Source organism: Gadus chalcogrammus, chromosome 13 (genome assembly GCF_026213295.1).
Source record: "Gadus chalcogrammus isolate NIFS_2021 chromosome 13, NIFS_Gcha_1.0, whole genome shotgun sequence".
NCBI lineage: Eukaryota > Metazoa > Chordata > Actinopteri > Gadiformes > Gadidae > Gadus > Gadus chalcogrammus.
The window spans coordinates 2,470,756-2,482,816 of NC_079424.1; the positions used below are offsets into that span (position 1 = coordinate 2,470,756).

Genomic DNA, 12,061 nt, shown 5'->3' on the forward strand with positions numbered 1-12,061 from the left:
CAAAAGAAGTAGAAGAACCACATGACATAATAGGGAAGTCACTGACGTCTGCTGACATATCGAACCACTGCTTAATCAGTATTTTATTCCTGTCTCCTCACCAGCGAGGAGTGACTCTGCCGATTTATTTTAAATGCATTCCATTATATAGCCGGATTATACACTGTCAAACCGATAGAAAGACGTGTGGATTAATGCGTTGAATTGTTCTCCTTGATGGTAGTTCAGGTTTTGTATTTTTGACGATGGCAGTCAGCTGGGTCGAGAGGGTCGCCTCGTTCCTCCGGAGTCCCTCCCGGTTCCTCGCCTCCACCACGGCGGAGGTGTTCCTGGTGGAGCTGCTTCGGGAGCAGCGAGATGAAAGGGTGACCTACGACGTGAAGGTAAAACACAATCACAGCTGCACATCTTTGATCTCATCTCATCTCTCAGCTCATCTTCAAACCGCTTATTCGGGGTCGGGCCGCGGGGACAGCAGCTCTAGCAGGGGGGCCCAGACTTCCCTTTCCCGGGCCACATTGACCAGCTTTGACGGGGGAACCCCGATCTGTTCCCAGGCCAGTGAAGAGATATACCCTCTTCACCTAGTCCTGGGGAGGTCTCCTCCCCGCTGGTCGTGCCTGGAACACCTCCCTAGGGAGGCGCCCAGGGGGCATCCCTACCCGATGCCCGAACCACCTCAACTGACTCCTTTCTAAGCAGAGGAGCAGCGGCTCTATCTTAGATGCCCATGACAACTCCTAGATTCATGATCTTTACTCTGGCATCTATATTCAATCCTGCCAGGTCGCGTTGTGGTTTCCAGCGTCCAGTGCATACAAATAATGTGAAAAAAAAAAGTGTATATTTTTGAGAAGATGCTGCTTTTTGTGTGACCACTAAATCAATCGATCAACGTTTTTATTCAATGATTTTTATTCTCTACTCCCAACGTAGCTCACTATGCTGTCCCCGCTTTGTGAGCATCCAACGCTGCTGTGCCCGTCTGCCTGCACGGGGGAAGAGACCTGCCTGGAGCTCATGTCCGTGTTCTCCCACTGCCCTCCCAAGTACACAGAGTTCCGCTGTCAGCTGCTCCTCACACTCACCACAGTGCTGGTCAGCACCGGCTGCGTCAGCGCACACTCGCACGCCTCCCGCGACTTCCTGGAGCTCCTCCTCAAGCTGGCCCAGGACACGTACTACGACCCCGCGGACGTGCCCTCAGCGCTGCGGTCCACGCGGGCCGCGGCCTGCGAGTGCCTCCGCGAGCTGGAGGCCTGCTGCCCCGGCCTCCTCTCCCAGCACCTGGAGCTCTTGAACGGACTGAGGCAGCAGGAAAACCCCAGGCACCACCAGGCCCTGAGTGGCCTGTACGCGGTGGTGCTGAGGAACGGCGTGCATCTGCTCGCCCGGCAGGCGGGGGCGGGGCCGGAGGGCCTGAAGGCGCTGCTGGGAGGGAACGCGGCGGTGGCGTGGGAGGCGGAGCCCGACTCGCCCGCGCTGACGGACAGGGTGGCCCCCCTGCCCTCGGTGCTGGGGCCCTCGGGGCTGGGGCCCACGCTGCAGACCGGGCCCGACTGCAAGGAGCTGCGCTCGGTGCTCTCCTCGCTCCTGGAGGAGTCCTACCTGCTCACGCCGCTGTCCCAGGCCGCGCTGCTCCACGCGCTGACGGAGGTCGTCGCCATGGTTTCCGGCGTCTCCCCGGCGATATTCAAGGCACAGCTCCTGAGACTCCTGGGCACCAGCAAGGTACCCTGACCCGAAGTAGCCCCCCCGTTTTATTTGATTATCCATTACTGGCCATTTTTGATGTTGACCGTATAGAAATATCACAAGGGGGCGTGTTCACTAAGATGTAGGATGGATGGATCAGCCTACCAGCAAAACTGGTAGGCTGACCTGTCGATCATACTTACGCGGGTACAGTCTCACTTAATAGGTGACTAAAGGATCGGTTTTGAAAAAGCTGGTAAAGTCTAATGAACACCACGTACGTGATGTTCATTAGACTTTACCGGCCTTTTCAAAAATGTGAATACGTCATTTTTAATTGAGCCAAGCGGACAAAAGTGAGTCTTTGTGCCGTGTGCAAGCGAAGCGCGGTCTCTCATCCGTCCGCTCTCATGGTCCAGGTCTGCCTGTTCCACTGCACCCTGCTGATGAAGGCGGCCTTCACCGACAGCCTGTTCAGCGCCGAGGACGAGGGCTTCCTCCTGAAGCGGCTGGTGGCCCTCTGCCAGCACCCCCAGATGAGCACGGCCGCCCAGCTCTTCTACACCGACTGCCTCGTCCACTTCCCCGAGAACCGGCCCATCGGGGCGGCCGACGGCGGGGAGGCCCTGCCGGTGCTGTTCACTCCCCGGCTGGCCGCCTCCCTGGTGCCCACCGTGTTCGACGAGCCCGCCACCATGCTGGCCCGCCTCAACGTGTCGGCGCTCGTGCACCTGGAGGAGCACGGCGCGCAGGAGGGCGGGGCCGCCGGCGGGGGGCTGGCGTACCTCTGGGACCACCTCCTGCTGCGGCTGCACGTGGTGGAGCACGGCGGCGAACGGGCCGGCGTGGTCACCTTCTTCCGGGCGTCCTTCCTCTTCCTGTGCCACTTCGGCCACGTGGAGCGCTACGCCGCCGACCTGCGGCGCCGGCTCTGCGCGCTCTACCTCCGCCACTGCCGGCTGGCCCCGCACGTCCTCAACCTGGCCGACCGCGCCCAGGACGGGCCCGTGCGGCCGGGCTGGGCCGTGGCCCTGCTCCGGTCCCTGCAGGGCGCGGCCGTCTCCGCGGGGGGCGACCTGGCGGCGGTCTCCCAGAAGGACCTCCACTGGCACCTGCGGGTGCTGGCGCGCGTGGCGGAGGAGGGGCAGATCGGCCAGGGTAGCACCGTCGACTTCCTGTTCGCCGTCGCCACCGCGGCGTCCCCCGCGTCCCGGAACGAGGACTGGCGCCTGGGCAGCGACCTGCTGGCCGTGTGTCGCCACCTGCTGGCGCACCCGGGGCTGGACGCCCTCCTCTGCCCGCTGGCCGACGTCCTGCAGCACGTTGCCCGTCACCACGGCGACACGGACGTCCGGGACCACGCGCGCCTCTACTACTCGCTGCTCACCGCGCTGTCCCGGGAGAAGCTGGCCGGCGTGCTGGCCAACGGCGGTGGCGGTGCCAATGGCGGCCGGCAGGACAATAAGCGTGCACTGTCCGCCATGGTGGTCGAGAGCCAGGACCTGACCAGCGCGCTGACCATCCACAAGGCCCGCACGCCCGTCTTCCACCTGGTCGCAAAGGGCCGCGCGGGCGGCTGGGCGGAGTCGACCCCGGCACCCGAGGACGACGAGGCGGCGGCGGCGGGCCCGGACCCGGGAGCGCCCGACGCGGACGTCCTGTCGTCCTACAGGTCGCAGCTCCTCAGCTCCGGCGCGGCCGCCGAGATCGCCCTCTCCTACGAGCTGCGCCACCTGGACGCCGGCACGGCCGGCTTCGACCGGCTCTTCAGCCTCCGCCTGCACTTCGAGCCGAGCGCCGGGCGCTTCGCCGCGCTGGCGGACGTCTGCGTGGCCCGTCTGTTCCGGGAGGGGGCCTCGGCGCCGCCGCCCGCGGTGACGCTGACCCTGCGTCCGCGGGCGCCGTACCCGGGGACGCTCCGCTGCAGCGCCGTCTTCACCACGCAGGACGAGCTCACCTGGCACGCCGCCCTGCCCGACGTCCACGTGGCGTTCCGCCAGCTGTTCAAGCCCCTCCCCGTCCCCGCCTCCTGGGGCCCTGCCCTCCGGCTGCGGGCGTTCGAGCGGCTCTGGGACGAGTTCTGCTCCGGCGGCGACGGGGGGAGCGGCGGCGAGGAAGGGGGGACGGACGCGTCACCGGACCGCGCCAGCAGCCTGTTCTGCGGCCGGCTGGGGGAGGCGGAGCTTGAGGCCCTGCTCGAGGAGCACTTCGCCCCGTTCCGCGTGGCGGACCCCGGGGACGCGACGGGACACAGGGTGCTGCTCTTCCTCCCGCCACGCTCCCACGTGCTGCTGAGGATCCGCCCCCAGGAGGACGCGGTGCAGTTCCACATGGCCACCGACAACTGGAGGCTCCTCCCCCACGTCAACGACTTCCTGCTGAGCGTCACCGACTGGGAGGCGCGCAACGGCGTTGACAGTTGACGCGGTGGCAGTTGACGGCGTGGTCAGTTTGACGACTTTTGGCGGCGTTGACAGTTGCTCGTGGACAGTTGACGACTTTGACAGTTTGACGGCGTTGACGACTTTGACAGTTTGACGTCATTGACGACTTTGACAGTTGACGACTTTGACAGTTTGACGTCGTTGACCTTTGACGGCGTTGACAGCTGCTCATGGACAGTTGATGCCGTGACAGCAACGGCACAACTCGCCTCAACTGTTTTTAATGATTCTGAATACTTTTAACCCCAATCGCTTCGTGGCCTTGACCATTTCGTTTAAAACCAGTAGGATGATTTAAAGATAACTGACTGCACTTTGATTAACTCAATAAACATGAGTGAATGAAATGCTGTGAAATGTATTTTTTTTAATTAAGAAATGACTTTTGATTAAGACTGGATAGTTTATTGTGCAATTTAAGACATTGTGAATTCATTATTGACCTACTCGCCATGACATCACATACAATGACCGTAATCAAGTCACCTTTCACCAACACTTAAAAATGTCTCCCTGACTGTTAAGGAAAACTAAAAGTTTGCTGTTGAATGCCGATGAATATTAATAAATATAGCTGTAACTTGCTCATGACAATATGATTTTGGCAGTGGTTCAAACAGACAGATCCTAACAACAATGCTACATTAACGAGAGAGACTTTGGCAGCCAAAGCTGCCACCTCAGTCCAGATCCCAGAGTTTGTATGCATTGAACTCATTAAAACCTCATTCTAAATTATTAAAATACATTTTGAACCGTTTACATCCATTCAGAACCATTATTCCCCCAGTCCACTTTCTCTGGCTGTGTCGTTACTTTCCGATGCCTTCGAAGTTGGGCTCTATGCAGGCGGGCAGGGCAGTCTGCCTGTTGATCAGCTTGCTCATGATGGCGAGCTCCGCGTCCTTCCTCTCCACCTGCGCCAGAGGGGTCCACGACATGTCGTGCTGGAGCTTATAGCCGGCGATGAACTCATGAGGGCAGCTGGCGCCCCATTCCTAGGGGGGAGAGAGGGGGAAACAGGTTTAAGTAAAGCCTGCATCCTCCGTTTCAGTTTAAAGGGGACCCATTATGCTTTTTTGACTTCTGACCTATAAACGTTGTTATAATGATTGATAGTCATGTTTAACCATACTAAAGTGTCAAATAATGACGTACATGCATTTCGACGTATTCCCTGCTGACAGTCTGGGGTGGCTGTGCAGAGCGCTAAACACTCGGGACAATGTTTGCGATTCACTTGTTCACATTTCCGGGAAATCATCTACGCAGAGGCACTCCTGCCGCGCCCCCATATGCCTGGTCCAATCTGCCCGCACGCGGGCAGATTTCAGAGATTTGAGATTTGTGATTGGTTATCTTCAAGGAAGATAACCAATCACAACGGAGTTGGGTTGGCGCGTGGGGGCGGAGAAGGACGAAACCGAGCGTTGACAGAGAATGCTGAAAGCGCCCAGATGAGAGGAAGAGTTTCCCGAAAATCTACATCGTTTTTTGTGTATGGTTAAACATGACTATCAATCATTATAACAACGTTTATAGGTCATAAAAGTCGAAAAGCATAATAGATCCCCTTTAACAGAGTATCATGCAGAACAGCAAACAAAGAGGGTAGCCTCCTCTGTTAGCTTCATTTGTAAGTGACTTTGGATGAAGGCATCTACTAAACGGTGACACCAGTTTTACACAACGAATTTCATATCTGCGCTAAAGTAAAACCTGTTCAAGCTTCTTTGTTTAAGCCGACATTCGCAGCATTTTCACACAAACCCAACCCCTACCCACACTTTCTAGCCTTCATTATTGACATACTCCAAGGTCAATCAGCTAGACTTTAACCCTGACACTCGGAACATAACAAAATCACACACACAGCATGTCACTAGCATGTGTGTATGTGTAACATGTCATTTCAAAATGTTTTGTAAGAGCCACTCAGGCAGGATAATCTAGTAATCAGTGTGTCTACAAGCTCTGGGTTCGGACACTCTTTTTTGCAGCCTGCCTGTAAGCATGGGCATCTTTGAGTTGAGGCCTCAGCCTTAGTGCCAAGCAACTTCATTATTTCTTTGGAGCTGAAAGTCTCCTAAAATGACTAAATAGCTAATCTTGGATACACATAGTTCACACATTTCCCTGTTCAGGTAAAACATGTAAAGTTGATCTGTATTGCCCTTCAGGAATTATAGCCTAAGGCGTTGACATGGATAATTGCCACGATATATAATGTGCCAGGTAATAATAATTTCCTGGCACATTTTGACGTGGCTTCATCGTTTGCAGGCTGATTTCAATACACAGAGTAAAGGTTGTTGAGGCTGACCTGAGGGGAGATGATGGAGAAGTACTTCTGTCCAGACGGCCGCTGGTACAGGAAGTAGAGGTTTCCAGGCTTCTTCACAAGGTTGCAGGCTGCATGGTGGAGGTCCGCATCCTTCTTGGCATCTTCCAAAACCTTCACAATAAGAGCGGACACAAGAAACCAAACACTGTTACACACAACATTCATTTATCATCCACTAGGGATTATATTTTAGGTTATGTTCCAGGTAGATGAGGGGGATCTCTGGATGGAATATAAAGTTCAAACAACCATGAATCCTGGCACCAAAAGTTTTTATTACACCAGTGCAACCGGAGTATTCAGCGTCAAGCGATGTTAGTATCAACGACAAGGCTTGTTATCTACACACGTCGATGTTTCTGTTAGGTGACCGACACTTAACTGAACCAATTAACCACAGTTCTGCAAGTTCCGAAGGCCTACCTTCCTGGCCTGCTCCTGGAGGTATCTGATCTGGTCCGCGATCACAGTCAGCCTGTTGCAGGCGTTGGCTTTGATGAAATCATCTCCCTTTAAAAGCAAACACAACAAGCCATGGTATAACTAGATTAATACCAAATATGCGAATGGGTAATCACAAGCCTTTAATAAATCTCAAAATGTTAAAATTCTAGTAAGCCACCAAGTTGACGATACCAATGCAAACAATCAAGTGAGCCGTCATTAGCAGCACTTTGGTCATTTCAACAGCAGTCCCATTTGCTCTGGGCTTTTAGCGACGTGGTTACATAATTATATAAGATAGTATTTCAGATTTATTTAGGTAAAGGCCAGAAAAAAGAGACATTCGTCATAATGTGTCAGTTGCATATGTGAATTAAAGTTGCTATTTACCCCAGGTTCCACAGTTTAATCTCAATATTTGCTGCTTGTAATAGCAGCCTATCTTGATCATTCATACATTCTATAATAGATTATATTCCCTCTGCCTTAATTACGCGGATAAAAGCGCAGAGAAATAAACATGTACTTTTTGCACTTGTTCGGCCAGCGACACAAGGTCGGTGGGTGCTCCGAGGCGGTTGGTCTGGTAGGCGCTGACCAGCTCCAGGCCACTGGGGGCGCTGCTGCTCTCCACTAAAGTCACTGCAAAGCAAGTCAGAGACACAACCATCCATTACAATGATGGCCATTTAGCCATTTAAACCCAGTTTTAAACAAAATCACAGTAGGAAATAAAGCCACATAGCTAATAATCGCATATGAAATGCATTGGTGGAGGAGGGCTACCCACTCTAAACGGGGATATGCATTAGAAAGTGGGTAATGGGGGGTAACTCAATGTAAACAAACGTAAATAGCAGGGGGCTGGAGTTAAGTAACGTTGGACATGCAGCTGCTATAGCTCAGGACACATGGCAATACAAATACACAGATCATACTGCTGAAACAGCCCTTTATTGCAGTTTGGTTTCCGAAACTATCTTCTGTCACGCCAAAGAGAAATACCGTTCATTTGATCGCACTTTAGAAAACAGCGCTCCCCCATTCAACTGTTATGTGACTACCCCAATATCACCTCCAGCACTCTGAGACAAGTTACAAAACCCCATATGTTCTGGAACCAAATATATCATTCCGCGTGTTGACAGCGTTATTCATTGCTCCTCAAATAAAAGCCTCGTTGTAGATAATCCTACTTGTCCCATGTGTTAAGGGCGAATACATACCTCACAGGAAAGTATTGATCAATTCATTATTGCATTGAGATCACCGATCTTTATTTTCTTACCTGTAGCGGTTTTGTCAGGCTGATTCGGGAGGCTGACCGTTCTGTCCATTTTATTTGTTGTGTTCTTTAGAATTATTACGCTAAACTAAAGCACTGATCCGTCAGCCACCCACCGATTAAAGCCAGTTTGTTGCACAACAGCAACCAGCAAGAGCATTGTAAAAAGGCAGGAGCATGTGAAGAGACTCCGCCCCACGTTCTGATTGGACAAGATTGTCCAATGAGTAACGTTTGCGTAAATATGCCTTCATATGCATATGATGTACGAACGCAAACAACTAGAAGATAATACCGACATGATCGATTTCAAACCTTGAAACCTCTCGGTGATTAATAACCAATTTTTCTGAAATACTGACCCAATTTAACCGATGTTGAATATTAATAAATTATCGAAAACTGCAGGGAAAAACTGATTTCTAGACAATTCATGCCTATTTGCATACCGTTTATGATGTACGCTAAAAAACTGTTCCCCAGTGATTATATTAAATTATTTTTTACCTTTCAAATATGTTTCTTATCAAACAGCCCATGGTATCTACACAAATAGTATAGATGTATGCCTATACATAAGGCCAATACATATAATACATATTACGGCAATAACTCTTTGTTAATTACAGTTTTCCTCCATTGCATACACAGAAACAATGGAACTATGCACACAATTCTGAAAACGTTAAGCTCATCATTTAGCAAACTTGACACAGGCCTCTGATCAGGACTGGAGGCGGGATGCAGACTGATGTAGATCTGTTTCACCGCATTTTATAGTCTTATTTTTATTTTTTTACGGGCCTACAAAATACTTTTTTTGAAGTCAGGTCACCTGAACATCTGACTGTATTACAGGTATAAATCAATATTAACTTTGTTAACTTTTGTGCACTGATTTAATCATTACATCCCCCGAAAGACGGTCTAAACATGTTCTTACTGTAATGTTTTTCATTTTACTTATCAGTGAGTTTATAGGTAACATTTGTGTATTCCTATCACTCTAACAATGTTGCAGTTTCAAAAGTGCGGTTTGACTCTGGGAAGATGGGTTATGAGTTTAGCTCATTGGACCTCATTGGATAGACATGCATTGTATCCTATTCTGATACAATTGTTTCAATGCAATATTTATATGATATATTCACAGTATTGTATTACAATATGGCAACAGCCTTTATACTGTATGTAGCATACAATTGCAACCTATTAAACTATAAAAAAGGAAACAATTTCTACACAATTGTATACATTTGAATGGCCTCATGAAGCTTTTATGATGGTGGTGTTTTAAATTTATCACACCTGTGTAATGTATGCTCTGTTAGAGATATTCATGTGATAGCTGTGTTAATCGTTTTGTTGGAAAGATCAGTTTTGAAAAAATGAGCTGTGGTTTCAGGGAATGTGTTTCAACGATTGGGAAAAACTGTAATGACTAACATTAATTAATGTATGTCACTCCCGATTCAATACACAAGAGGGCCCTGTTGCCTTTGGCTTCTACGGCTCAGCTAAAGTAATGAGACGTTTCCTACTCCTTATGAATCTACCCACTTCTGCTGTTTTCATTCGTCGTCTGCACAGCAAAAATGCATCGGGATAATCAACTTCAATGTTTAATAAATAACATTATCATCAATTATGTCAGTTCATGAAAAATATATGTTAAAACCGGACATAGTACAAAATTGAATTGTTCTAAAATACTTTTCAGCTTACTCCGTGGCAGCAAGAAAATCATAGGGCAGCACCAGAAGGACGATGGGGGTCCCAGGTGGTAATAATGGACCCTTCCATGCCCCCAAAACGAGTCAAATGTTAAAAATAGTCAGACGGTATAGGTCAGATGTGAAATATTAAATAGCTCCCTTTGTGCTGAGAATGAGGTGATGGCTTTTGGTCAGTTTCATAGAAACGGAACGGACGCAACCAAGTTTAAGTATAGTGTCAACAGTTTGTGTGTGTGTGTGTGTATGACGCGCACGCCATCCGTCACGACTTCGCCCAGGACTTGCGGCTGACCACGCACTCGCACGCCACGTTGATGCGTATGTGTCTCCACGCCACCAGGTTGCGGTACGTGGTCAGCGCCCGCACGAACGTGTGTGAGTTGGTGCAGTAGGAGTTCCAGTGGCGGGCGTCGATGCCCAGGCAGCTGGACACGCCCGTGCCCCCGGCCGCGCCCGCCGCCCCCCCGCCCCCGCCGCCCAGGCAGGACGTCTCGAAGAAGTACTGCTTCTTGTTGACGCTGTTGACGTTGACGTTGGGCAGGACGGTGACCTCGTGGCCCGAGATGTCGGTGGCGTGCGTCTTGTTCACCACCCACCCGCTGATGCTGTCGCACACCGAGAACACGCCGCGGTGCGGCCCCGTCCCTTGCGCCACCCGCCGCGTCCGGCCCCCCGGGGAGCCCGGGGAGCGCGCGGGACGCCCCCCCCCGGCCCCCGCCCTCACGCCCACGCCGGGCGGGGCGGAGGCCGGGGGCTGGGCGCTGAAGAGGACGCGCGGCGAGCGGGGGCGGCGCTTAGTGAAGAGCTTGGCGTCCACGACGGGCACGGCGCCGGAGGAGGAGGAGGAGGAGGAGGAGGAGGAAGAGGAGGAGGTCCTGACACGGTGGTCCGGGCAGGAGGAGCCCCCCGCGGGGATGGCCTGAAGGGAGGTGATGAAGAGGAGCCAGGCCAGCATCGACGACCTCATGGGAGAAACACCTGGTGTGGGGAGACATGGAGGGAAACAAGGGGTTGGCTTAGCTCCGGAGGTAGAGCGGGTTCACTTGTAACCGGGAGGTTGCTAGTCCGGCTCCTCTTAGCTGAGTGTCTAGGTGTCCCTGAGCAAGACGCCTTACTCTGGCTGCTCCTGACGAGCTGGCTGTGGCCTTGCGTCGCTGAAACCGCCATCAATGTGTGAATGCGTACGTGAACCGTTGTAATTCGCTTTGGATAAAAGCATCCGCTAAATGCCCGTAATGTAAATGTAAAGGACGACAGCGGTTACAGGCTCAGACCTCCTGGTGGGAGGGTCTCACGGAGAGGGGCGTGTGACCGACGGTCAGGGTGGAGCGACCCCCAGTCCACAGGTTCTGGCTCTGATCGTCCACCGGTGGACTGGGGGACGTCCCTAAACATCTCAGATAAAGTCTGCTACATGACTAAATAGTCAATTATATGAAGATAACTTGAAAATCTATCTGCAGATGTGTTCTTTGGCTCGGATAAAGTCTGATAAATGACTAAATAGTCAATAATCTGAAGAAAACTTGATAGTCTATCCGCAGATGTGTTCTTTGGCGTTACAGCCCACGGGTTCCTTTCACCGCGGCCAGGTAGACAGATGGGTTCCGTCGACCTTTGCAGGGCCTTTATAAACAAACCGAAACACAGGGATCACGGAACAACAAGAGTTCAGCAGACGAGGAACTACACAATTACAGAGGATTGAGGATCCGGACCAATTACAGCCGGGGATTTGAGCGGTGCTTGCTCGAAGGCACAAGGGCGTTGCGTAGAGCGCCGCGTATATACAGTGCCATTGTACCTATATCGTGTATCCACGGGAACCGGCGCCCTGGGGCCAACTTCTACACGGCGTGTTTATAGGAGACAGGTTCCTGGAGTGCTGCCATCTTGGCCCCTGGGCCCAGGGGCCCCAGTCACTGTTGAGGGCTGATCGTCTCTCTGGTTTATGTCCCCTCAGCCCCTGTGGATGGAGAGAGAGAGAGGGGGGGGGGGGGGGGGGGGGGGGGGGGGGGGGGGGGGGGGGGGGGGGGGGGGGGGGGGGGGGGGGGGGGGGGGGGGGGGGGGGGGGGGGGGGGGGGGGGGGGGGGGGGGGGGGGGGGGGGGGGGG

At 52.6% G+C, this 12,061-nt stretch overlaps 3 protein-coding genes across 3 annotated transcripts; 1 reads left to right on the forward strand and 2 right to left on the reverse strand.

Annotated features, from left to right (window-relative positions):
* Positions 1-37: 37 nt before the first annotated feature.
* Positions 38-5,109, forward strand: ap5b1 (adaptor related protein complex 5 subunit beta 1). The gene is made up of 3 exons (XM_056606078.1): positions 38-383; positions 937-1,731; positions 2,115-5,109. The coding sequence occupies exons 1-3, from the start codon at positions 246-248 to the stop codon at positions 4,116-4,118; spliced, it is 2,937 nt and encodes a 978-aa protein (XP_056462053.1). The 5' UTR covers positions 38-245; the 3' UTR covers positions 4,119-5,109.
* Positions 4,492-8,369, reverse strand: c13h1orf50 (chromosome 13 C1orf50 homolog). The gene is made up of 5 exons (XM_056606118.1): positions 8,216-8,369; positions 7,454-7,569; positions 6,907-6,993; positions 6,463-6,594; positions 4,492-5,137 (listed from the first exon to the last, which is right to left on the reverse strand). The coding sequence occupies exons 1-5, from the start codon at positions 8,262-8,264 to the stop codon at positions 4,952-4,954; spliced, it is 570 nt and encodes a 189-aa protein (XP_056462093.1). The 5' UTR covers positions 8,265-8,369; the 3' UTR covers positions 4,492-4,951.
* A 1,498-nt stretch (positions 8,370-9,867) lies between these two features.
* Positions 9,868-11,888, reverse strand: ngfb (nerve growth factor b (beta polypeptide)). Its single transcript, XM_056606112.1, has 2 exons — positions 11,753-11,888; positions 9,868-10,926 (listed from the first exon to the last, which is right to left on the reverse strand). The coding sequence occupies exon 2, from the start codon at positions 10,913-10,915 to the stop codon at positions 10,211-10,213; it is 705 nt and encodes a 234-aa protein (XP_056462087.1). The 5' UTR covers positions 10,916-10,926; positions 11,753-11,888; the 3' UTR covers positions 9,868-10,210.
* Between the last annotated feature and the right edge of the window lie 173 nt (positions 11,889-12,061).

Bases quoted from the DNA above. Each gene is read 5' to 3' on its own strand.
- ap5b1 (XM_056606078.1), top strand. From the start codon at position 246: ATGGCAGTCAGCTGGGTCGAGAGGGTCGCCTCGTTCCTCCGGAGTCCC. The intron at 384-936 runs GTAAAACACAAT...CTCCCAACGTAG, and splicing joins GGGTGACCTACGACGTGAAG to CTCACTATGCTGTCCCCGCT. The intron at 1,732-2,114 runs GTACCCTGACCC...CTCATGGTCCAG, and splicing joins GACTCCTGGGCACCAGCAAG to GTCTGCCTGTTCCACTGCAC.
- c13h1orf50 (XM_056606118.1), bottom strand. From the start codon at position 8,264: ATGGACAGAACGGTCAGCCTCCCGAATCAGCCTGACAAAACCGCTACA. The intron at 7,570-8,215 runs GTAAGAAAATAA...CTTGCTTTGCAG, and splicing joins GCCTGACAAAACCGCTACAG to TGACTTTAGTGGAGAGCAGC. The intron at 6,994-7,453 runs GTACATGTTTAT...TTGCTTTTAAAG, and splicing joins TGGCCGAACAAGTGCAAAAA to GGAGATGATTTCATCAAAGC.
- ngfb (XM_056606112.1), bottom strand. From the start codon at position 10,915: ATGAGGTCGTCGATGCTGGCCTGGCTCCTCTTCATCACCTCCCTTCAG.